This window comes from Oncorhynchus keta, chromosome 13 (genome assembly GCF_023373465.1).
Source record: "Oncorhynchus keta strain PuntledgeMale-10-30-2019 chromosome 13, Oket_V2, whole genome shotgun sequence".
NCBI lineage: Eukaryota > Metazoa > Chordata > Actinopteri > Salmoniformes > Salmonidae > Oncorhynchus > Oncorhynchus keta.
The window spans coordinates 24,673,699-24,700,407 of record NC_068433.1 but is presented as its reverse complement, the minus strand read 5'-3'; the positions used below and the strand labels follow the sequence as shown (position 1 = coordinate 24,700,407).

At 43.1% G+C, this 26,709-nt stretch overlaps 1 protein-coding gene and 1 long non-coding RNA gene across 8 annotated transcripts in view; both read left to right on the top strand.

Annotated features, from left to right (window-relative positions):
- clcn3 (chloride channel 3) overlaps positions 1 to 26,709 on the top strand; it is a 75,824-nt gene that overhangs the window by 28,090 nt on the left and 21,025 nt on the right. For 2 of the 6 annotated variants that reach the window (XM_052459821.1, XM_052459818.1), the window contains exon 1: positions 17,013 to 17,263. The exons of the other annotated variants lie outside the window; for them this stretch is intronic. In XM_052459821.1, the coding sequence (XP_052315781.1) occupies positions 17,176 to 17,263 (88 nt within the window). In that variant the 5' untranslated portion in view covers positions 17,013 to 17,175. Of the gene's footprint in view, positions 1 to 17,012; positions 17,264 to 26,709 lie in introns of those variants that run through there. 6 annotated transcript variants of the gene reach the window in all.
- On the top strand, positions 5,078 to 7,374 carry LOC118392124 (uncharacterized). Of its 2 annotated transcripts, XR_004827305.2 has the most exons (3): positions 5,078 to 5,543; positions 5,802 to 6,764; positions 6,992 to 7,374. It is a non-coding gene; the product is annotated as an uncharacterized LOC118392124 (long non-coding RNA). The 2 variants fall into 2 exon arrangements; XR_004827304.2 differs by having other exon boundaries at positions 5,078 to 6,764.

Sequence of the window (26,709 nt, the reverse complement as noted above, 5' to 3'; positions counted from 1 at the left end):
GCAGGCAGTGTGGTCAGGTGGATGGGTACAGGGTCAGGACAGGCAAGGGTCAAAAACCAGGAGGACGAGATAAGAGAGACTGGTGAAAAGCAGGAGCTGACACAAAAACGCTGGTTGGCATGACAAGACGAACTGGCAACAGACAAACAGAGAACACAGGTATAAATACACATGGGATAATGGGGAAAATGGGCGACACCTGGAGGGGGGTGGAGACAATCACAAAGACAGGTGAAACAGATCAGGGTGTGACAATAATAAGTTGCATGGACTCACTGTGTGCAATAATAGTGTTTTAACATGGATTTTTGAACAACTACCTCATCTCTGTACCCCACACATACAACTGTCTGTAAGGTCCCTCAGTCGAGCAGTACATTTCAAACACAGATTCAACTACAAAGACCAAGGAGGTTTTCAAATGCCTCGCAAACAAGGGCACCTATTGGTAGATGGGTAAAAAAACAGACATTAAATATCATTTTGAGCATGGTGAAGTTATTAATTACACTTGGGATGGTATATCAATACACCCAGTCACTACAAAGATACAGGCGTCCTTCCTAAATCAGTTGCCGGAAAGGAAGTAAACCGCTTAGGGATTTCACCATAAGGCCAATAGTGACTTTAAAACAGTTGCAGAGTTTAATGGCTGTGATAGGAGAAAATGAGGATGGATCAACAACATTATAGTTACTCCACAACACTAACCTAATTGACATATAGAAAAGAAGGAAGCCTGTACAGAATAAAATATTCTAAAACATGCATCCGGTTTACAATTAGGCACTAAAGCAAGACTGCAAAAATGTTGCAAAGAAATGAACTTTGTCCTGAATACAAACAATTATGTTTGGGGCAAATCCAACACGTCACTGCATCATGTTATGGGCATGCTTATCATCAAGAACTGTGGAGTTTGTTTATGATAAAAAATAAATTGAAAGGAGCAAATCACCTGGTTCAGTCTCCTTTCCAACGAACACTGGGATACAAATTCACCTTTCAGCAGGACAATAACCTCAAACACAAGGCCAAATATACTCAGGAGTTGCTTATCAAGACTACATTGAATGCTCCTGAGTGGCCTAGTTACAGTTTTTATTTAAATAGGCTTGAAAATCTATGGCAAGTCTTGAAAATGGCTGTCAAAAAATTATGAATCACCAACTTCACAGCTTGAAGAATTAAAAACATTATAATGTGCAAATATATGACAATCCAGGCGTGCAAAGCTATTATAGCAGGGGTGACAAACTCATTCCATGGAGAGCCTAGTGTCTTCAGGTTTTTGGTTTTTCCTTTCAATTAGCCTTAGACAACAAGGTGTGGGGAGTTCTTTACCACACTGAACAAAATATAAACGCAACATGCAACAATTTAAAAGTTTTTAGTGATTTACAGTTCATTTAAGGAAATCAGTCAATTGAAATAAATACATTAGGCCATAATCTATGGATTTCACATGACTGGGAATAAAGATATGCATCTGTTGGTCACAAATACCTTTTAAAACAAAGGGTAGGGGCGTGGATTAGAAAACCAGTCAACATATGGTTTGACCATCATTTGCCTCATGTAGCGCGACACAGTTCCTTCGCATAGAGTTGTTCAGGCTGTTGATTGTGGCCTGTGGAATGTTGTCCCATTCCTCTTCAATGGCTGTTTTGAAGTTGCTGGATATTTGCGGGAACTGGAACACACTGTCGTACATGTCAATCCAGAGCATCCCAAACAAACTCAATTGGTGACATGTCTGGCAGGCCAAGGAAGAACTAGGACATTTTGATCTTCCAGGAATTGTGTAAAGATTCTTGCGACATGGGGACTTGCATTATCATGCTGAAACATGAGGTGATGGTGGTGGATGAATGGCACGACAATGGGCCTCAGGATCTCGTCACGGTATCTCTGTGCATTGAAATTACCATGGATAAAATACAATTGTGTTCAATTGTGGCTTATGCCTGCCCATACCCTAACCCCACCGCCACCTTGGGGCACTCTGTTCACAATGTTGATATCAGCAAACCGTTTGCCCACACAATGCCATACATGCTGTCTGCCATATGCCAGGTACAGTTGAAACCATGATTAATCTGTGAAGAGCACACTTCTTCAGCATGCCAGTGGCCATCAAAGGTTCACATTTGCCTACGGAAAACTGTTACGACTCCAAACTGCAGTCAGGTCAAGACCCTGGTGAGGATGACGAGCACGCAGATGAGCATCCCTAAGACGGTTTCTGACAGTTTGTGCAGAAATGATTTGGTTGTGCAAACCCACAGTTTCATCAGCTGACTCCGTGACTGGTCTCAGACGATCCAGCAGGTGAAGAAGCCAGATATTGAGGTCCTGTGCTGGTGTGGTTACACATGGTCTGCGGTTGTGAGGCCAGTTGGACGTACTGCCAAATTCTCAAAGAAAAACGTTGGAGGTGGCTTATGATAGAGAAATGAACATTCAAATTCTCTGATAACAGCTCTGGTGAACATTCCTGCAGTCAGCATGCCAATGGCATGCTCCCTCAACTTGAGACACCTGTGACATTGTGTTGTGTGACAAAACTGTACACTTTAGAGTGGCCTCAGCACAAGGTGCACCTGGTGTAAGAATAATGCTGTTTAATCGACTTCTTGATATGCCACACCTGTCAGGTAGATGGATTGTCTTGGCAAAGGAGAAAGGCTCACTAACAGAGATGTAAACAAATTTGTGCACAGCATTTTCGAGAAATAAGCTTTTTGCGAGTATGGAACATTTCTGGAATCTTTTATTTCAGCTAATGATACATGGGACCAACATTTTACATGTTGCGTTTATATTTTATGTTCAGTTATAATTAGTGACCTTAATTCATCAATCAAGTACAAGGGCGGAGTGAAAACCCACAGACACTCAGTTTTCCATGGAAAACCCACAGACACTCAGTCTTCCATGGAATGAGTTTGAGACCTGTGTATTTGAGACTTAACCAGAAAGACTCACAACTGTAATTGCTGCCAAAGGTGATTCTAACATGGGGCGGCAGCGTAGCCTAGTGGTTAGAGCGTTGGACTAGTAACCGGAAGGTTGCGAGTTCAAACCCCCGAGCTGATAAGGTACAAATCTGTCGTTCTGCCCCTGAACAGGCACTGTTCCCAGGCCGTCATTGAAAATAAGAATTACTTAACTGACTTGCCTGACTTGGGTAAAATTTAAAAAAAAAAAATTTACTCAGATGTGTGAATACTTACTGTATGTAAATTTGATATTTCTGTATTTCATTTTCAATAAATTAGCAAACAATTCTAAAAACATGTTTTCACTTTGTCATTATGGGGTATTTTGTGTAGATGGGTGAAAGAAAAACATCTATTGAATCGAATCCATTTTGGAATTCAGGCTGTAACACAACAAAATGTGGAATAAATGAAGGGGTAACAGGGCTGCTCCTTGCATTTCTGCTGCTTTAGAGGCAAGTCCAAAGAGCGGCACCCACAGTGAAACTAGAATAGTCCCAGTAAGCAAAAGTATGTTGAAAAGATGTCTAAAATTCTTCTTTTTCAGACGTTGATGTTAGGTTAAATTTAGGTCTGATTGAATGGTGAAAATATATATTTTCCGGATGTTTAAATTACGTATTTTTCAGGACGTTGAAAATACATGAAAGACGTTGAAAAACACATATTTTACGGACGTTGAAATCAGATTCATTTTCGGTAATGAATGACAGTTGAAAATACGTAATTTATAGATAACTGTTTGGCTGGTCTAGACCTGACCAAATCTGAACCAAACATAGACGTACTTCTATGATGGGTTCAGATTTGGACCAGACCGGATCGAAAATCTATGTCCTTGGGCATTGAAATCAAAGCAAACAGGTTCGGACCAGACCAAAATCCAATATCCGTGGAATTCAAGACCGGTCTGGACTGAACAAAAAAAAACGTCCAAAAGGCGTCAGCCTCGGTCCTGCTTCCTGATGTATATCCTATAGTGTTGCCTGAAATTGTATTTTATGAATGCCCAACTGTGGTAAGCCTACCATTTGTAAAACACCAAATAATGACGTCCGGCTACGACTAAAAAAAGACGTCGGCTCATGCTTACCAGGGCCATGTCAACCAGCAATGGAATTTTATGAATGCCCATCCGTGTGGTAGGTCCATCTTTTTTTTTTAAAACAGGCGGTTGCATTGGCTTTGTGACGATTCAGTGTTGCTATTTAAGCCCTGAATTTCAGCTACTCCAACTTTTTAGGAGTTATTATGAGCCTATTTGCATTGTGTTTACACAGCAGGAAATGCAGAAGTATTTGTTTGTTTGTTGCTATGATCAGATTGAAATCACTGATCATGAAAATGGAGTGAAACTCCTGGACAACAGTTGTGATAGTCCATTCCATATGGTCCATTTTACATTGACGTGACCTGTTTGTATATCCTGTATCTGCTACATGATTTATGTTAGATATTTTTTACGGACGGAATGTTGATGGATCGCTGCAGCGGTGCGGTGCGTCTCCAACAGCACCCTGGAGAGGGGCGCTGGGAATGGACAAGAAAAATATTTTGCGCCCCCCTGCCTTTGACAAAGTGGTCACAGGGCGGCATCAGTGCTCACCTAAAAAGCCCACATGCCACCTTTTGATAGAAATTGTCACTGTTTTGGGGCATAATTATGTGAGGTTTTATATGTTGTTGGAGGTATGTCTTGGTCATTTTAGCGTAGAAAATGCTGCCCTTGTCAATTTCCCGTCATAAGCGGCCGCCTAATGGCCTGTGTACACTAGCAGGCTGTACATTTCATCGTGCATCTTCGGGCGCCCAGAGTGGCTCCCTTGTGGTGCTGGCAGCATATAGCAGCAGTTCGGTTGTGCATCAAGGATTCAGTATAGTCCATCAAGAATTCAGCATTTTGTTTAAGGTCTGGTTATTAAATGGGTAAATGGTTTAATCCATTCTACATTTCATTTATTTATTCACAGATAAATAGTAATATGCTCTAAACCGCTCTGGTGACAAACTTTGCTGCCCTGTTTCCAATCGTCAACATGGCTGGGAGAACCTATTGAAGTAAGTAAATACATTTTGAAAATGTAAAAGTAATGATGTATTCTTAGCTAACTAGCTACAGTGGAGGCTAACTCAGACGAGCTGCTAACGTAGCTAGCTAGCTAGCTATCTAGACAATTTTACATACTGTACAGCTAGTTAGCTAAGTTAATTAAATATCACCAGCTACCTAACTTCATATTAGCTAGCTATTGTGATCTATTTATCATTGTAAAAAAAAAAAAAATGCATTTGTAGGAAGCTAGCTAAGGATAGTAGCTCCAACTGAATAGGGCAGGTACTTTGGTGTAGTTCCAGTCTCTAGAAAGGAGTGAGGACAGAGATGATAGTAGCACCATAATATTCAGTGCTGTCTAATTGGAGTATAAGGAAGTCTGGTTTTTGTTATGTTTTCTGTCCTCAGCTACAGAGAGCTGTGAACGCCTGTTGTAATGCAGATGAAGAGCGGTGGTTCTCAGTCTAGGTCCTGGGGACTCAAAAGGGGTGCACATTTTTGTTTTTGCTTTAGCACTACACAGCTGATTCAAATGATCAACTCATCATCAAGCTTCAAACAGTATTTATGTATTCATGTTTGATGCCATCTTTGATATGAACCTTCTACTGTCACATTCTACACATGCATCTATCTATATTCTATGTTATCATGATTTGTTATAAGAGATATTATACTTTCAGTAATCCACAATGACCTGATGATGTAAAAGTCTAATAATGACATTATCTTCCATATTCCTACAGATACCTTGCAACTGTAGATTCCTCCTAAACAATTCCCTACAGTTACCGTGTAGGGCACCGCACGATTGGGTGGCCAGGGCCACCTGGGAATGCCTCGTGGGGAAATTCAGGCATGTGTGAAGGCTACCTGTGTCCTGCATAACTTCATGAGGATGGACACGAGGACCAGGAGGGGACCTGCAGCTTGCCGCCGTGTGCCAGAGGAGAGGTCTGCTGCTCTGCAGGATGTTGCAAGGATGGGGGCCAACAATGCAGCACTGGAGGCAATCCGTGTGGGAAGGCCTTTACCTCCTACTTCCCTGGCAACACCATATACCACACTATGCATAACCAAAGGCTCTTTTAAGAGCCACCCACCTTGCAATAAGAGTATTCTTCCATTTACTTAGGTATGTCAACTGCAGTTATTCAATTTCCAGTTTCTCTCCCTTTGATTTATACTTCTTAAGTGAGGGTGCCGTTTTGGTAAAATTATAAAATAAAAAAAAAAAAATGTTTACCTTATTTAACTGTGCTGTTCAGGTAAGGGTGATGTCTGTACATAAACAAAGAGTCACCCATATTGAAAAAAATGTGAACAATAAGACACCCTACTACCCACACCTACATTGTGTATCAATCTGATTGATGGATTGTATTGTGCAGTAAGCAGGCTCAGGTGTATGACTGTGGCTCCTTCCACCTTCAAAGAATAGGCAAGAGGACCAACCATGGAGAATAGTAAGGCATGCCACTATTTATATTTAAGTAAGTACGCTATATCGTTTGTCCTGTGCATGTTTTTCAGTATAAAGTACTCAGCAGCCACACACACAGATTCCTGTTGAACACGGTCTCTTTAACTAGCTTGTTTTCTCAATAACAACCCCTTCTCCCTAAATCCTCTAGGTTAGATCAGCTGTGTCGGTGAACCCCTCCTGCTTCCGAACTGCCTGACACATAGAGGGCACAGCATGATCAGAGGTGAGAGGTCACTTGGTCGGGTCAACAGGCAGTGTTATTAAAGAGAAGCTTTGCATTGAAATACAGTTGGAAATACAGTTGAAATACAGTTGTAGTAGTTCCAGAGTAAATGATCCAAGGTCAGTTTTGCATTTCACCTGATTATTATGATGACTGACAGTGTTGGAATTGGAAAAAAACACAAGGCTTAATCATGCTATCTCTCTCCATCTGTCTCTCTTCTGCAGGTATGTTTTGGTGTGAGAGAGGACGCCAACCCCCAGCCCCGTCATCGCCACCTCACCGACTCTAAAATAACCCTCTGGCCAACTGGGGGCCCAGGAATGGTTAGGAGACACTGTTAGAGACACTGTTATGTAATTGTGATGACCTGAGAGAATGTGTATTTTCATTCATCATATGCTGTCTTCCCTGCTCCGGTCTTATCTCTTTCCCTTTCTGTCTATTACACTTTCTCTCATGCCTTTCTCCCCACCTCATCTTTCTTCCTCTGTTTTTAGAATGCCCACCAGATGTGCATTGAAGTACAGATTGAACTTATATTTATAATATTCCGTATTTATAACTTGGATAATGAACTTCTTCAATAAAGCTTTTCACATTCTCTACTGGTTGAAATTAAATCTCTCATTTGATGAAATACTACACCTATCCTGTGCACCTATCAGTGCAGATGAAGGAAATTAGATATTGATATGAACCTCGAAGAGTATTTGCATGATGCATAGGAAGTGTAGTGTACTGTACTGTTTTTTAAATTCTGGTTCTGTATATATGAATTACAACCCCCCCCAAAAAAGACTGGAATTGGATATGACTGAATAAAGAATGTCTCGCAGACATTCATACCTGAATCGCACCTTTATTTGCAAAGTTGGTGTACACGATCAATGAATGTACAGGATATGTGGGGAACTCATGCTTGGTAATAACTACACTATCGTTCAAAAGTTTGGGGTCACTTAGAAATGTCCTTGTTTTCCATGAAAAGATACATGAAATGAGTTGCAAAATGAATAGGAAATACAGTGTAGTCAAGATGTTGACAAGGTTATAAATGATTTTTAAAAATGTACATAATTGTGTCTTTCAAACTTTGCTTTCATCAAAGAATCCTCCATTTGCAGCAATTACAGCCTTGCAGATTTTTGGCATTCTAGTTGTCAATTTGTTGAGGTAATCTGAAGTGATTTCACCCCATGCTTCCCGAAGCAAGTTGGATTGGCTTGATGGGCACTTCTTACGTACTTCTTACGTTACGGTGAAGCTGCTCCCACAACAGCTCAATAGGGTTGAGATCTGGTGACTGTGCTGACCACTCCATTATAGACAGAATACCAGCTGACTGCTTCTTCCCTAAATATTTCTTGCATAGTTTTGAGCTGTGCTTTGGATCATTGTCCTGTTGTAAGAGGAAATTGGCTCCAATTAAGCACCTTCCACAGGGTATGTCATGGCTTTGCAAAATAGAGTGATTGTCATCCTTCTTCAAGATCCCTTTTACCCTGTACAAATCTCCCACTTTACCACCACCAAAGCACCCCCAAACTATCACATTGCCTCCAGCATCTTTTAATTTATTCTGCGCCTCCCGAATGTTCTTCTTTGTGATCCGAACACCTCAAACTTAGATTTGTCTGTCCGTAACACCTTTTCCAATCTTCCTATGTCCAGTGTCTGTGTTCTTTTGCCCATCTTAATAAAAAAAATGTATTGCCCAGTCTGAGATCTGCCGTTTTCTTTGCAACTCTGCCTTGAATGCCAGCATCTCGGAGTCGCCTCTTCACTGTTGACATTGAGACTGGCATTTTGAAGGTACTCTTTAAAGGAAGCTGCCAGTTGAGGACTTGTGAGGCGTCTGTTTCTCAAACTAGACACTCTAATGTACTTATCCTCTTGCACAGTTGTACACCGGGGCCTCCCACTCTTTCTATTTTGGTTAGAGACAGTTTGCGTGTTCTGTGAAGGGAGTAGTACACAGCGTTGTACGAGATCTTCAGTTTATTGGCAATTTCTTGCATGGAATAGCCTTCATTTCTCAGAACAAGAATAGACTGACGAGATTCAGAAGAAAGTTATTTGTTTCTGGCCATTTTGAGCCTGTAATCGAACCCACAAATGCTGACACTCCAGATACTCAACTAGTCTAAAGAAGGCCAGTTGTAGTGCTTCTTTAATCAGTACACCAATTTTCAGCTGTGCTAACATAATTGCAAAAGGGTTTTCTAATGATCAATTAGCCTTTTAAACTGATAAACTTGGACGAGCTAACACAACGTGCCATTGGAACACAGGAGTGATGGTTGCTGATAATGGGCCTATGTAGATATTCCATTATAAATCTGCCGTTTCCAGCTACAATAGTCATTTACAACATTAACAAAGTCTACACTGTATTTCTGATCAATTTGTTATTTTAATGGACATTTTTTTTGGGCTTTTCTTTCAAAAACAAGGACATTTCTAAGTGACCCCAAACTTTTGAACAGTAGTGTATGGACTGGCATCCTTGGCATAATTAGGTTATATTATATTCTACTCAACCCAAAGGCTTTATTGATGCCATTCAGACTGTCTTGAAGTCGATATAACCGGCTATGATAACTTAGGTTCATAGCTAGGTTCATACACTACGGCCCCACTCTGTGAGCTTGTGTGGCCTACTACTTTGTTGCTGAGCCGTAGTTTCTCCTAGACATTTCCACTTCACAATAACAGCACTTACATTGACCAGGGGAGAAATTTCACTAAATAACTTGTTGGAAAGGTGGCATCCTACGACGGTGCCACATTGAAAGTCACTGAGCTCTTCAGTAAGGTCATTCTATTACCATGCTATGGAGATTGTATGGCTCTGTGCTCAATGTTATACACCTGTCAGCAACAGGTATGGCTGAAATAGCCGAATCCACTAATTTGAAGGGGTGTCCACGTACTTTGGTATATAAAGTGTATTTACAAACAAATACGTGACTAGCTCAACTGTTCTGGGGAACTACTGTAAGCTTCATAATATAAAATAATATGATAGGTGAAATGAAGAATGCAATCTTTTTTTCTCCTAACGTATTGCACGAGTTCATTGCATGCATTTATATAAAAAGTAGCTACAAATATACTTAAATGTTTTGAAAAACTTTAAAATAAATAGTTTCAACGGTATTGGCGGTTTTGAAAAACCATCCCGTTGTCAGGGATCATGGTAAGGTGCTCAAGTGCAGACTGTGTGAAGTAACAATGTTTATTGTAACAACAGGGGCAAGCAAACGACAGATCAAGGCAGGCAGGGGTTGATAGTCCAGAGGTGGAGCAGGCAGGGTCAGGGGTGCCGGTGATGAGGGCCGGGTCCAAGATGTCTTTAGCGGGAACTCAGCACCTCTCCTCTGGGCCATAACCCTCCCAGTCAACCAGGTACTGTAAACCCCTGCCCCGTGGTCGAACCCTCAGGAGGTGTCTCACCGTGTGCGCTGGCTGGCCATGGATGGCACGGGCGGAGGGATGGGCCTAGAAACAGAAGACAAGGGGCCGTCAGACATGGTTTTGACTCTAGACACAGAATAAGTAGGACAAATACGAAGGGTACGGGGAAACAGAGGGCGAACGGCAAAGGAGCTAATGATCTTGGAACGGGGGTGAAGGTCTCTGCTTCCGGGTGTGTAGCCACGGCACAATAGCAGCGTGCCAGAGCCTCAGACTTGACCTTCTTGGATACCGGTCGGTACTGCGGAAGCGAAGTGGCACGGGCCTTACTGAACCCCTCCCAGTGGTCCTGGTACTCTGCGGAGCTGGCGGAGGGGTCCGGGGCAATTTCCAAGCCCCCAGGAAGACGCCCCGGTGAAGACAGAGCTGACTTCAGGCAATGAGTGTTGCAGGACGGGCTCCAGCCCACGATGGCACCAGTAGCCCAGTCAATGGAGGGATTGTGTCGCTGGAGCCAAGAGAATACCAATACCACAGGAAGCTGCAGAGATTCAACCAGCAGGAATTGGATCGTCTCACTGTGGTTCCCCGACACTCGTAGGTTGACGGTGGTGGTCTGGTGGGTGACCCAGCCTGTAGAGTGCCCGTCCAGCGTTCTAACACCCATGGGAATGGAGAGGGATTGAGTGGGGATGCCCAGCTCGGATACCAGGTTAACGTCCATGAGACTCACTTCGGCCCCCGAGTCAATAAGTACCTGGAGAGACTTGGACTGGTCACCCCACAGCAGGGTGGCATGGAGAGGGGGCGAGTAGGGGGAGAAGAACAATTATCTTTAAGACCCACTAGTGTACTCACTCCAACGAATGAGCTAGGTCTCTTGAAGATACTGTAGACACAAAATGACTGGCAGTACCGCAATACAGACAATTCTGAGTCTTAAGTCTGAGTACATGTTCTTCCCGAGCTGCATCGGCTCGGGAAGAGGTGAATCGGCAGTCTCCTGAGGCTCTTGGAGGGACTCGGGTAAGCTTGAATGGTCTCGGGGACGTAGACACCGGGGATTTACGGAGTTCATCATTTGCAAGGTGGGATCCCTGAGTGAGCGATTGGGACCGCAATCGGACCTCTTCTCCCTCCCACATTCCCATAGCCGACCATCGATCCTGATGGTTAAAGCGTTGAGAGAGTCAAGATGTCGGTAGTCCTCGGGCTGCCAGTTCATCCTTTACCTCTTACAATAATCCATGCAGGAATGTGTCAAACAGTGCTTCCGGGTTCCAGGTATCCTCCGCTGCTAGCGTGCGGAACTCCACCGCATAGTCTGCCACACTGAAGGTGTCCTGCTGAAGCTGGAGTAACTTCCGGGCAACCTGTCCCGGTCACCGAAGCCTCAAACTTGCCAGCTCCGCCACGAATACCTCCAGACTGAGGCAGACGGAGGATTGTTGCTCCCACACTGCCGTGGCCCAGGTGAGTGCCCTCCCAGACATCAGCTTAATACTGTATGCTATCTTCGAGCGGTCCGAGGGGAATGAAGAAGGCTGCAGCTCGAAAACGAGGGAGCTGGGAGAGAAAGGCCCGGCAGGTTCTGGAATCTCCATTGTAGTGCTCCGGGGAAGGTAAAGGGGGTTCCCGGGAAACCAGGGTGATGGTGCTGCTACCAGCTGGGTTACAGAGGGGCCGGGAGATTACCGTCGTGGTAGGCTGCCTAGTAGGCAACCCCCGGAATTGCTCCCGCAATGCCTTCCATCAGACCGCGAAGCAAATCCTTGTGCCTACCAATGGTGGCTCCTTGGGAGGAGATGGCATTATGGAGCTGGTCCATGTCTGCTGGGTCAGTCGTGGCCAGTTCGTGCTATCAGGTATCTATGCAAGACCCAAGTGTAGACTGTGTGAAGTAACAATGTTTATTGTAACAACAGGGGCAGGCAAACTACAGATCAAGGCAAGCAGGGGTCGATAATCCAGAGTAGGAGTAAAGGTACAGGATGGCAGGCAGGCTCTGGGTCAGGGAAGGCAGAGAGGTCAGGTGGGCGGATACAGGGTTAGGACAGGCAAGAAAAGAGAGGCTGGGAAAAGACAGGAGCTGACAGGACAAACACTAGTAAACTTGACAAACAAGACGAACCGGTAGAGACTGACAGAAAACACTTGCAATAGCCCATTCCGCTGTGATTCATATACATACGCCTACATGTTAATTAAGAACTGGGCGAAGACATGCCCAGTTGAGTGAAGGGACAAATTCCCATGAACCAGTTTGGCAGCTTGGTGTCCAATAAATACCTGTATCTGTCAGTATCCCTCCCTTAGGATTGTCTTTACACTACAGTACACAGTGTTTGCATGTTAGCCTGACTGTCTGTCTGCCTGTCCGTTAGTCTGCTTGGTGCTATTTATATGCACTGTGCTTTGGGGCTGGTGGTGGTGTACTATGTCAGGCAGCTGTGGGAATGTTCTGTAGTGGCACAGAATGGAACTGCCTGAACCAGGCTTAGAATAGAGGATTGGGACATATTGGAAATTGGAATTAAAAACTGTGGAATTAAAGCATCACTGGTTCTAGTTCTAGATTTCTAGAACCCTGGTGCTATGTTAATTGGGTACTCTGTTGAACAGTCTGCTGGATTTACTTCCAAGCTCCAGATGGGTGACATCATCACCTGTGCCATCGTCGCCTAGCAACAGGAGCAGTGCTGAAAGCCAGGTAGGGGCTTCGTTGGTTGGTTTGATGGTGCCAACACCAAAGGATACTTCGGGATTTCGGCAATGAGGCCCTTTATCATCTTCCCCAGAGTCAGATGAACTCATTGATACCATTTGTATGTATGCAGTATGAAGGAAGTTGGAGGTAGTTTTGTGAACCAATGCTAGTTAGCATTAGCGCAATGACTGGAAGTATGGGTATCTGCTAGCATGCTACCATAATGGCTTGAAGACTATGGGTATCTGATACCCATATAATTCCAGTCATTGCAACAGATACTCATAATTTTCCAGTCATTGTGCTAATGCTAGTTAGCATCTTCCTTCAAACTGCACGCAGAGACAAAAATGGTATCCATGAGTTCATCTGACTCTAGTGAAGTAGATGAAGGGCCTCATTGCCAAGATCCCGAAGTATCCCTTTAATAATAACAAGTGATAGTGTGAATACACATGTGCAGAGCTCTAGTGACCAAATTGATACAGTTGTTGCATTATTGAAGTGTGACAGTTTCACACACGTGTACGCCAGTGGCGGTCAATGTCGTTTATGATGAGGGAGGACGATTTTTTTCATGAGCATGGCCTTATTTCTATTACAGCATTCACCCAGTTCAATGTAACATTTATGGTTTAAAATCATGAAGTATCAAGAAAATTAGATAACAATAACGAAGTCGGAAGTTTACATGCACTTAGGGTGGAGTCATTAAAACTGGTTTTTCAACCACTCCACAAATTTCTTGTTAACAAACTATAGTTTTGGCAAGTCGGTAAGGACATCTACTTTGTGCATGAGTAATTTTTCCAGCAATTGTTTACCAGACAGATTATTTCACTTGTAATTCACTGTATCACAATTCCAGTGGGTCAGAAATGTACATACACTAAGTTGACTGTTTCTTTAAACAGCTTGGAAATTTTCAGAAAATTATGTCATGGCTTTAGAAGCTTCTGATGGGCTAATTGACATAATTTGAGTCAATTGGAGGTGTACCTGTGGATGTATTTCAAGGCCAACCTTCAAACTCAGTGCCTCTTTGCTTGACATCATGGGGAAATCAAAAGAAATCACCCACGACTTCAGAAAAAAATGGTTCACCCGTGGGAGCAATTTCCAAACGCCTGAAGGTACCACAATCATCTGTACAAACAATAGTACGCAAGTATAAACACCATGGGACGACGTAGCCGTCATACCGCTCAGGAAGGACGATCTCTGTCCATGTAAACAGAGATCGTACTTTTTGGAGAAATGTCCTCTGGTCTGATGAAACAGAAATAGAACTGTTTGGCCATAATGACCATCGTTATGTTTGGAAGAAAAAATTGGAGGCTTGCAAGCCGAAGAACACCATCCTATCCGTGAAGCACGGGGTGGCGGCATCACATTGTGGGGGTGCTTTGCTGCAGGAGGGACTGGTGCACTTCACAAAATAGATGGCATCATGAGGAATGAAAATTATGTGGACATATTGAAGCAACGTCTCAAGACATCAGTCAGGAAGTTAAAGCTTGGTCGCAAATGGGTCTTCCAAATGGACCATGACCCCAAGCATTCTTCCAAAGTTGTGGCAAAATGGCTTAAGGACAGCAAAGTCTAGGTATTGGAGTGGCCATCACAAATCCTTGACCTCAATCCCATGGAACATTTGTGGGCAGAAATTAAAAAGTGTGTGCGAGCAAGGAGGCCTACAAACCTGACTCAGTTACACCAGCTCTGTCAGGAGGAATGGGCCAAGCTTGTGGAAGGCTACCCAAAATATGTAATAGGATTCTGCATCGGTTTGTGGTGTAAAATTGAAGGCTACGAATAATATAGATGAGAACTCTCTTGGGAGATAGTGTGGTCTACAGCTTATCATGAGGTATTCTACCTCAGGCGAGCAATACCTCGAGACTTCTTTGATATTAGACATCGCGCATCAGCAGTTATTGACAAATAGACACACATCCCTGCCCCTCGTCTTACCAGACGTAGCTGCTCTTTCCTGCCGATGCAACGAGAAGCCAGCCAGATCTATATTATCTGTGTCGTCATTCAGCTACGTCTCGGTGAAACATAAGATATTGCAGTTTTTAATGTCCCATTGGTAGGATAGTCTTAATAAACCTAGCCTATGAATGAAAGTTTACAATGTAGGTGCAAACAGGTCGAAAGAAAAATTTGAGATGACAGTGACACATGGACAAACAGTGACACATTCAATACTGCCTTGCACATTCTTGCCTGCATCTAACTTATCTAGAGAATAATCAATAGTCAAACAGTTGCAAATGAGAGTTTCTATTGGACAAATTCAGGTATTTTTAACCCCGTTTCGTTTGGTTCTGTTTAAGAAAAGTTTTTCAACAGAGTCGGCGGATTGAATACACCCCTGATCACACATAAACACAGTTCACTTTCATAGCAGCCACGTTGTATTCCTTCTTTCGTCTATGCACTCTTCTCTTCTCACCTTTTCCCTTTGTTTGTGGATTTCAATGAACAACACATCAGCTGCATGTGACAAGGTGAAAAAAAGTTCCCAAACATGTCATAACCGCTACACACAGCCTACATCGTTGTCCCCATATTAGCTAAAGTAACTTCCTAGTCAACATAGCTAATAGAACTAATGTGTTAGTTAACCCGCTACAATCATGCAGTAACATTACAGTGTATAGTCAGTTACACCGGCAGTTACACCAGTGGGACCTGGGCCAGTAAATTAATAAAAACCTAAATCTTACCTAGACTTGGAGGAGTTACAGTGTTGTGTTGGATAGTCATAGCCAGCTAGCTAACATAGCATCACTCTGTTTGAGTAACTAAACTAGCCAGCTGCATGTTGCTAGTTATGTAAGTAAGTGAAAAAAAATGACAATCTCTCTCTTGCTTCTCTTTCATTTTTGAAAAACTGTTTAACAATTGTCCTTCTCTTTTTGGGTCAACTACTCATCACATTTTATGCACTGCAGTGCTAGCTAGCTGTAGCTTATGCATCCAGTATTAGATTCATTCTCTGATCCTTTGATTGGGTGGACAACATGTTGCAAGAGCTCTGATAGTTTGGAGGACATCCTCTGGAAGTTGCCATAATTAATTGGCATAATTACTGTGCAAGTCTATGGAACGGGGTGAGAACCAAGAGCCTCCTAGGTTTTGTATGTAAATCAATGTACCAAGAGGAGGACGGAAGCTAGCTGTCCTCCGGCTACACCATGGTGCTACCCTCCAGAGTGCTGTTGAGACTACTGTAGACCTTCATTGCAAAACAGAGTGTTTTAATCAATTATTTGGTGACGTGAATATATTTAGTATCGTTTTATCTAAAAAGGACCATTTTTTCAATGTTTTACCATTTGTATTTTTATGAGGAGCTTCCACTGGTGTACTGCTACATGATACATAGCTATGAACCCTCAGATGAAATCTCACAAATGGTTTCATATCCTGTCTGGGAGAGAGAAAGAGGGAGAAAGTGTTTGTGGAAAGAGAAAGGAGAGTCAGTCTCAGTACTGGTTTCACTGACATGTTTATGGTGGTTGCTAATGCCATGTTCTGGCTTTTTCTCTCTCCCATGCTGTGGCTTTTGCTTTCACAACATTTGATTTTAGTAGTACTTCAGTGTGGTGTATGTCTGTACAAACGCTGTTCTTTTTCTATACTAGCTTGGGTTTTCCTCAACTCATTTGTTGATGATTGTGCACTAACACCAATATTAATTAGTTATGCATGGTAAGCACCAAATTAATAGAGTCATTGACTGTATAGCGTTCAATACAGATCAATATTGGCGTAGCACTACAGTACTGATATGCTACTGTATACCACAGCCTTTTATTCTTCGTTCATCAATACATATTAGGCCGAGTACTAATATTATGCATCAGACCGACCGGCACACCTTTCAACAGGCTCTGCCAGCCTGGCCTGATCACTCTGCATTCTTACGCATTATCGCTCCTCCCTCTGCCCCCCAGTCGTCTCCCCTAGCAACCAACCAACCAGGCTTGCAATTCGTCGTGCGATGACATCACCGGCTCCTTAGCAGTCAGCTGCTGCAGTGGAGAGGGAGGGGTAGAGAGCGAGAAAGAGAGGGAATTAGGGAGGGAAAGACGATTGGGGGGGGGGGGGAGAGAGACAGAGGGAGCTCAGCTTGTCTCACACACACAGCAAGTCTCTCCGAGGCTGTTCGAAACACGGAGGCTGCTCCCGGATAAGCAGTTAGCCTAGCGACGAGGAGCTAACACTTGGTGAGACAGCTAAATTAGTTTAGCGACCGACTGTCAGTCAACCATGGACGATATCTCAACCGAGGCCGACCCCTATCTACCCTACGACGGGGGAGGGGATACCATCGCACTGCAGGAGCTGCCTAAAAGAGGTACGCCATGATCCCCCCCTCCCCTTCCTTTGAATGGAGTTTGGAGGTTCGGTCTGTTTGTCCATCTGGCGACAGTTACAGTCATGGCGCTGGATAATCTAATGCTGTAGCGCCCTACTGTTGTTATAATAGACTAAAATGGTGTGGAATTGATGACTTAGGTCAGACGGGAGGATTGTCATGGTGAACGTGTTATCTAGCTTGTTGCCATTCTGCGACCATTCACCTGCTCGTCGATGATTAACCTTGACACCCACAATCAATGTGTCTGTCTCTCTCTGTGTGTGTGTGTGTGTGTCATATCTGCGTGGTGAATTAGAAGGGTGTGTAATTCTCCAGGTTTAGCTGAGCTCGTAGAATCAATAAATGGCCGAGGAGGAGCAATGTGTACTGCCTCCATCTTTATTCTCTTAGAATAAGCTGTTTGGTGTGTGTGTGTGTGTGTGTGTGTGTGTGTGTGTGTGTGTGTGTGTGTAGGAACACCTCTACAACAGCTTCCAGATGTTACTCAGCGTGGTGCTGATCCATTTAACATGCAACAGTGTTTCAGTGACAGGGAGGAGGACCTGTTGGGTTGATCTGTGTTGTTCTCTGCCAGATCTCACCAGTCAGTACACCACCTCCTGCACTGTCACGCACGCACACACACTAACATCTATAAAAGCATCTGCTATCCTTCTCATTGCCTCTACAAAACCTATACATTTTCAACAGGATTCAACTATTTATTCAGTGTTATGTGGCTATATCCTGGGTCCTTCTTTCACAGTTAGCTAATATGTTGTGTAATCGTCCCTAAGGCCTAAGCTATTCATGGCCCCAGCACTGAATCATATGCTTTCCTTTAACATAACCTACTACGTCACAAGGTTGACTGATTTGATTCAGCTCAAAAGAAAAGAAAACGACCAAACATCAGTCCTATTCCATCCACTTTCAGTTTTCGGTTGAGCTCCTTCATGTGTGTGTACATTTCCCTCTCTTTCTTATCTTTATTTTTTTTCTTCTGAATGGAGGTTGGAAGTTTGGTTATGTCTGTCCTTCTGGCTACAGTCATGGCACTGGATAACCTGAATGCTGTAGCTCCCTGCTGTTGTTATAATAGACTGGGGTGGAGCTTATGACTGAGGTCAGACGGGAGGACTGTCATGGTGAACGTGTGTTCGTGGATGACAATGTTATCTAGCTGGCTGCCATTCTGCGACCATTCACCTGCTCGTCGATGATTAACCTTGGCACCAACTATCAGTGTGTGTCTGTGTGTGTGTGTGTGTCTTATCTGTGTGGTGAATTAGCAGGGTGTGTATTCTCTGGGTTTAGCTGAGCTCGTAGAATCAATAAATGGCCGAGGAGGAGCAATGTGTGCCACTGCCTCCATCTTTATTCTCTTAGAATAAGCTGTTATGTGTGTGTGTGTGGTGTGTGTGTGTGTAGGAACACCACTATAACAGCTTCCAGATGTTACTCAGCGTGGTGCTGATCCATTTAACATGCAACAGTGTTTCAGTGACAGGGAGGAGGACCTGTTGGACAGATCGGTAGTGATGTCTCACTAGTCCATACATCTCATTCTGCACAGTCACACATGCATATGAACACACAAACTATAACATCTATAAAGCATCTGCTATCCTCATTACCTGTATAAAACCTATACATTGTCAACAGGATTCAGTGTTATGTGGCTATATCCTGGGTCCTTCTTTCACATTTAGATAATATGTCGTGTAATCGTCCCTAAGGCCTAAGCTATTCATGGCCCGCACTGAATAATATGCTTTCCTTTAACATAACCTACCACGTCACATGGTTGACTGATTTGATTCAGCTAAAAAGACAAAAAAATGTTCTAACATCAGTCCTATTCCATCCACTTTCAGTTTACGTTTGAGTTTCTTAGGGCGTGTGTGTGTGTGTATGTTAGTTAGGGTACGTCCCTGTCTGTAAATCTGAGATAATGGTGCGTGCGTGCGTGCGTGCGTGCGTGCGTATTCCTCTTGTTCATTAGATTTCCATGTTAAATGACCAGACACAAAAGACACTGCCAAAGGATCCCCTCTCTCTCTCCTCTCCTGCTTGCACGCTCTCTCTGCTCTCTTCTTGCTCTCCTCTCACTCTCTCTGCTCTCCTCTCTCGCTCTCTCTGCTCTCTTTGCTCTCCTCTCGCTCTCTTTGCTCTCCTCTCGTTCTCTGCTCTCCTCTCGCCCTCTCGCTCACCCTCTCCGCTCGCTCGCTCGCCCTCTCCTCTCGCTCGCCCTCTCTTCTCGCTCTCTCTCTGCCCTCTCTTCTCGCTCTCTCTCTCGCCCTCTCCTCTCGCTCGCCCTCTCCTCTCGCTCGCCCTTTCTTCTCGCTCTCTCTCTCGCCCTCTCCTCTCTTGCTCTCTCTCCTCTCGCTCGCTCACTCTCTTCTGTTGTATTGTGTAATCTGTGGTCAATACATTTAATTAAATAAAAATATGGTTATAAAAAAGAAAAAGAATGGCTAATAAATATAAATACACTATGTATTACAGTCAGTTATATACAATGTAAATACTTCAGGAATTAATGGTCATGGGATGGCAATCATACACATATCTGGCAGTAATATTTACGGTTTCTCCCTCACCCAGAATAATTCCCAGCTTTATATTATTTTTAAATGCACAGAATTTGGGAATTGATTGAGATATTGTCTTGAAAAAAATATTCTCTTATTTGGGAGTATTTCTCACAGTAGAGGAAAATTGCATCTCTGTCTCCACTTCCTCTGTCGTGCAGTGACCACACAGACGCTCCTCTTTGAGTAGCCATCTCTTTTTGTCTCTCCCTGTTTCTATAGCCAATTGGTGGTCGCTGAGCCTGTATTTGTTCAGGATCTGTCTCTGTTTTGTATCCCTGACAGAATAGAGAGATTCTGCCAATTTGTATTCTCTGTTGAGGGCCAAATAGCAATTTAGTTTATTCAGAGTTTACATTTTTATATGAGGATTTAATATCTGTAACAATTGAATTGATGTCCCAGTGTGTTTTGGATAATAAGGTTGTTTAGTGTTTTTAACAGCTGACGGGAATCTTTTCAGGGTTCAGCTCTTGGATTTCCAGTGCTTTGAATTGTAAGAATGTTTTGGGGCATAATTTCAAATGATGTCAAAAAGTTTGTCCTTTTCTTTATATTTACAATTAAAGGGAATCGTCCGAGTTCCGCTCTGCATGCATTATTTGGTACTTTCTTTTGGAGATTTAGGATAATTCTACGGAATTCTGTATATAGATTTTCTATTGGGTTTTTCTCCCAATGCTTATAATCGTAATTATAGGTTGAAACCCAAACCTCGCTTCCATCTTGTGGTAAAATTACACTAATATTTTGCACGATATTTGGATGGGAATATTGACTTTTTATGGAGTAGTGCATTCACTGCCAGACCAAATCCACCAGAGACGCATTTTTGTATTGTCCCAGGTAGTTGTACCACTGGCCATGTTCAACCATGGTATTTCCTCATTTGAAGGAGTGTCGACTGCTCTGATTCTTGGCATTTTTTCCCACTTTATCTCTCTTCTCTCTCTCTACTCTCTTGCTATTCTCGCTCTGCACTCTCTATTTGCTCTATCTCTGCTCTCTCACTTTTCTCTCTCTCCCTCTCAACCTGCCTTTCGGCCACATGATATTCCCTTAGCAGCACCGGTGCAGGCCAGGGTTAGTCTTGGCTTACTGGTCTCCAGCCCCAGTCAGTCCTGTTGCTAAGCTCAAGCGCCTTGATCTGATTTGCAGGACTGTAGTGCTGGAGTAGCCTGATACGGCATTACTGCACAGGAAGCTCCTGTGTGTAACTAAGCCCTTGCACTGAATGGTCACACTTTATCAGCATGTAGGACCTGAACACAAGGTGTGTGCGCATGTGTGTCTCGTGAACTCGTTGATCCATGTTGTGGTTGAATGTCATAAGGTGAATGCACCAATTTGTAAGTCGCTCTGGATAAGAGCGTCTGCTAAATGACTTAAATGTAAATGTAATGAATCAGTCCCTGCAGGCTTCTGTTTCCACAGTGTCATCATTCAGCTGGATGCTGTGTGTCAGCCTACTGTGTGACAATCTACAGTAAAACCATCCACTCCTCCACATAATGAAGCAATTGATATACATTATGTGTCTGTGTCTATAATTTTACCATCAAGAGGAGCAACCTGTTATTACGGTCCCAAAAACCAATTCACTGTCCGCCTATATCTAATTCAGACCTCACCCTCACCACGCACCTACCTGACTACCCCAGTACCAGCTCTACGCACTGTGGCTAGAAACCCCATCTCCACATAGAGTCCAGTCATTTCTGACTCATCATCAAATTTTATTAGTCACATGTGCCGAATACAACCTTAGAGTGAAATGCTTACTTACGAGCCCCTAACCGACAGTGCAGTTTCAACAAATACGGAGAAGAATAAGAGAAAAGTAACAAGTAATTAAAGAGGAGCAGTAAAAAATAACAATATATACAGGGGGGTGCCGGTACAGAGTCAATGTGTGGGGGCACTGGTTAGTTGAGGTAGTATGTACATGTAGGTAGAGTGAATGAAAGTGACTATGCATAGATGATAACAGAGAGTGGCAGTGGTGTGGAGAGGGGGGGATGCTAATAGTCTGGGTAGCCATTTGACTAGATGTTCAGGAGTTTTATGGCTTGGGGGTAGAAGCTGTTTAGAAGCCTCTTGGACATAGACTTGGTGCTCCGGTACTGCTTGCCTTGTGGTAGCAGAGAGAAGTCTATGACTAGGGTGGCTGGAGTCTTTGATAATTTTCAGGCCCTTCCTCTGACACCGCCTGGTATAGAGGTCCTGGACGGCAGGAAGCTTGGCCCCAGTGACCGATTAATCGCAATGACCGATTTAATTAGGGCAGATTTAAAGTTTTCATAACAATCGGAAATCTGTATTTTTTTTTACACCTTTTATTTAACCCTTTATTTAACCTTTTATTTAACTAGGCAAGTCAGTTAACCTGTTAAGTCGACCCTCTACTTTTTCGAACATTCTGTTAAAAATCGCGCAACATTTCAGCGCCCTGCTACTCAGGCCAGGAATATAGTATATGCATATGATTAGTATGTGTGGATAGAAAACACTCAGACGTTTATAAAACTGGTTAAATCACGGCTGTGACTATAACAGAACGTGCGTTTCATCGAAAAGTGCAGGAAAATCTGATCACTGAAAATGGAAATAAATATCCATGCGCGACTTCAAGGAATTGTTCAAAGTGAACCGAATTAAATGAGGCCGAGGTTGCAGTGCCTACAGCTTCCACACGTTGTCTAGAGTCTTGTCATTTGATTCAGCTTTGATTCTTGGTCTAACCGAATCAAGGGAATCGATTCCCTCCGGTCTCCGACCGGATGTAATGTTTTGGTCGAGCTCTCTCCAAGACATTTTTTCGAGACAGACACCTATAGAATTGACATCGCCTCCTGATTAATTTTATCGCTTATTAACGTGTACTAATACCTAAAGTTGCATTACAAAAGTATTTCGAAGTGTTTTGTGAAAGTTTATCGTCGACTTTTTGAATTTAAAAAAATGACGTTACGTTATGAAACGCTATTTTTTTCTGTTTATCACACAGTCTTCATAGATCGATATCTAGGCTATATATGGACTGATTTAATCGAAAAAAAGACCCAATAGTGATTATGGGACATCTAGGAGTGCCAACAAAGAAGATGGTCAAAGGTAATGAATGTTTTATATTTTATTTGTGCGGTTTGTGTAGCGACGACTATGCTAATTATTTTGTTTACGTCCCCTGCGGGTCTTTTGGGGTGTTACATGCTATCAGATAATAGCTTCTCATGCTTTCACCGAAAAGCATTTTAAAAATCTGACTTGTTGCCTGGATTCACAACAAGTGTAGCTTTAATTCAATACTCTGCATGTGTATTTTAATGAACGTTTTGAGTTTTAACTAATACTATTAGCATTTAGCGTAGCGCATTTGCATTTCCAGAGCTCTAGATGGGGCGCCTGCGTGCCAGGTAGGAGCAAGAGGTTAAGAATACATTCTTATTTTCAATGACGGCCTAGGAACGGTGGGTTAACTGCCTTGTTCAGGGGCAGAACGACAGATTTTTACCTTGTCGGGGGATTCAATCTTGCATCCTTACAGTTAACTAGTCCAACGATCTAACCACCTGCTTTACATTGCACTCCATGAAGAGCCTGCCTGTTACGCGAATGCAGTAAGAAGCCAAGGTAAGTTGCTAGCTAGCATTAAACTTATCTTATGAAAAAACAATCAATCAATCAATCAATCATAGTCACGAGTTAACTACACATGGCTGATGATATTACTAGTTTATCTAGCGTGTCCTGCGGTGTGTATTCACGAAAAAAGGACTGACGTTGCTCCAATGTGTACCTAACCATACATCAATGCCTTTCTTAAAATCAATACACAAGTATATCTTTTTTAAACCTGCATATTTAGCTAAAAGAAATCCAGGTTAGCAGGTGAAATTGTGTCACCTATCTTGCGTTCATTGCATGCAGAGTCAGTGTATATGCAAGTTTGGGCTGCCTAATTTGCCAGAATTTTACTTAATTATGACATAACATTGAAGGTTGTACAACATAACAGGAATATTTAGACATATGGATGCCACCCGTTAGATAAAATACGGAACGGTTCCGTATTTCACTGAAAGAATATACTTGTCTTGTTTTTGAGATGATAGTTTCCAGATTCGACCATATTAATGACCTAAGGCTGTATTTCTGTGTGTTATTATGTTGTAACTAAGTCTATGATTTGATAGAACAGTCTGACTGAGCGATGGTAGGCACCAGCAGGCTCGTAAACAGTCATTCAAACAGCACTTTCGTGCGTTTGACAGCAGCTCTTCGCAATGCTTCAAGCATTGAGCTGTTTATGACTTCAAGCCTATCAACTCCCGAGATTAGGCTGGTGTAACCGATGTGAAGTGGCTAGCTAGTTAGCGGGGTGCGCGCTAATAGCGTTTCAAACGTCACTCGCTCTGAGACTTGGAGTGGTTTTTCCCCTTGCTCCACATGGGTAACGCTGCTTCGAGGGTGGCTGTTGTCGGGTGGCTGTTGTCGATGTGTTGCTGGTTCGAGCCCAGGTAGGGGCGAGGAGAGGGATGGAAGCTATAGTGTTACTGGCAATACTAAAGTGCCTATAAGAACATCCAATAGTCAAAGATATATGAAATACAAATCGTATAGAGAAATAGTCCTATAATTCCTATAATAACTACAACCTAAAACTTCTTACTTGGGAATATTGAAGACTTGTGAAAAGGAACCACCAGCTTTCATATGTTCTCATGTTCTGAGCAAGGAACTTAATCGTAAAAAAGCTAACATGGCACATATTGCACTTTTACTTTCTTCTCCAACACTTTGTTTTTGCATTATTTAAACCAAATTGAACATGTTTCATTATTTATTTGAGGCTAAATTGATTTTATTAATGTATTATATTATGTTAAAATAAGTGTTCATTCAGTATTGTTGTAATTGTCATTATTACAAATACATTTTAAAAATAAAATAAAATCGTCCGGTTAAACGGTATCGGCTTTTTATGGTCCTCCAATAATCGTATCGGTATCAGCGTTGAAAAATCATAATTGGTCAACCACTAGTTCGCACTACCCCTTGAAGTACCTTGCGGTCAGAGACCGAGCAGTTGCCATACCAGGCAGTGATGCAACCAGTCAGGATGCTCTCAATGGTGCAGTTGTAGAACCTTTTTGAGGATATGAGGACCCATGCCAAATCTTTTCAGTCTCCTGAGGGGAAATAGGTTTTGTCGTGCCCGCTTCACGACTGTCATGGTGTGCTTGGACCATTTTAGTTTGCTGGTAATGTGGACACCAAGGAACTTGAAGTTCTCAACCTGCTCCACTGCAGCCCCGTCGATAAGAATGTGGGCGTGCTCGGTCCTCTCCTCCTTCTTCCCCAGGTTCCCCCTCCTCCGCCGCCGCCTCCTCTCCCCCTGCCAGCACAGACTGGGTCACTCACAAATCAGGTTGGTTGGAAGGTTACAATATCGAACTGGCTGACTGCTTCTGGCTGGGTGAGACTGTGGTTGTGTCCCAAATGGCACCCTATTCCCTACAACAGTGCACTACTTTTGACCAGAGCCCTGTCAAAAATAGTGCAGTATATAAGGAAGTACAGTGCCATTTGGGATACAACCACAGTCTCACCCAACCAGAAGCGAAAAATGCACAAGTCAGCACAGTCAGCCAGTTCGATGTTGTTACCTTCCAACCAACCTGATTTGTGAGTTGCGTTTAGTGCAGTATATAAGGAAGTACAGTGCCATTTGGGATACAACCACAGTCTCACCCAACCAGAAGCGAAAAATGCACAAGTCAGCACAGTCAGCCAGTTCGATGTTGTTACCTTCCAACCAACCTGATTTGTGAGTTGCGTTTGGGGCTGCGTTTTTAGCTGACTCTACAAGAACAAATGATTTCCCATTGGTCTTCCTCAGGAAGGGAAACACTGCCAGATGAAAGCCATTCACCTAATGTAGCTCTCCCTGCTCAATGGGAGCCTGCCTAGACCTACTTCTCTCCTACACGTATAGGTCCACATCAAAGGACTTGATATAGCCCAATGCTTTCATATTTCAAAGGCTTGGCTCGGGCCTTTTGAAACAAGGCTTTAAAGCATGGAACACACCGAGAATCTCATCGCTGATAGTCTGCCGATATGTACTTATCACAGTGGGGAGGCCGTTCCTTCTCTTGCTAGAACAAAAGCGGTACCTGCTGCGTGCCAACCCGGTAGTGACAAACCTACCGATTTGTACTTGTGGAATTGCAATGCCTATCGGTGGCCAACATCTTGACTATGAGCCAATCAGCGAGCAGGAACCAACACATTTTGTTGTTGAAAAGAGGGCATTTTCTCTGTACAAGTCAGTCACACTTCATATGCAATGTAAGCTATGCGACGTTAGCTAGATACGTGCACAGACGCAATGCACAAGCTAGTTAACAACTAATTAAATCACAATGAATTAGCTAGTGTCCATGAAACAGCTGCCTATATTAGCTTCTGAGTTAGTGCAGTGGCCAAGATAGCCATGTTGTGCTAGCTAGGTAATGTGCTAACATTAGCTAAATTGCTAAACATTTGGCTATGGGCTGGCACAGGCAGTATGGGATTATGGAGAATTAATTAAATAGTTTCTGTTTGAATGTTAAATGACGAGACAGAGGCATTGATGCGAGTAACCAGTCTTGTTCAGTACATGACAACACCTCCGGGTATCTCAAGCACCCTGGTAAAACACAAGAGTTGAAGTAATGACACATTTACCAACAGATGGCATCACTGTGCCATCTTACACCCATAACAGTTTCTTCTAGACTTGAGCGGTATCCAGGTTTTCATATTGTCATATCATACTTTTTCTCATACCGGGATTTACGG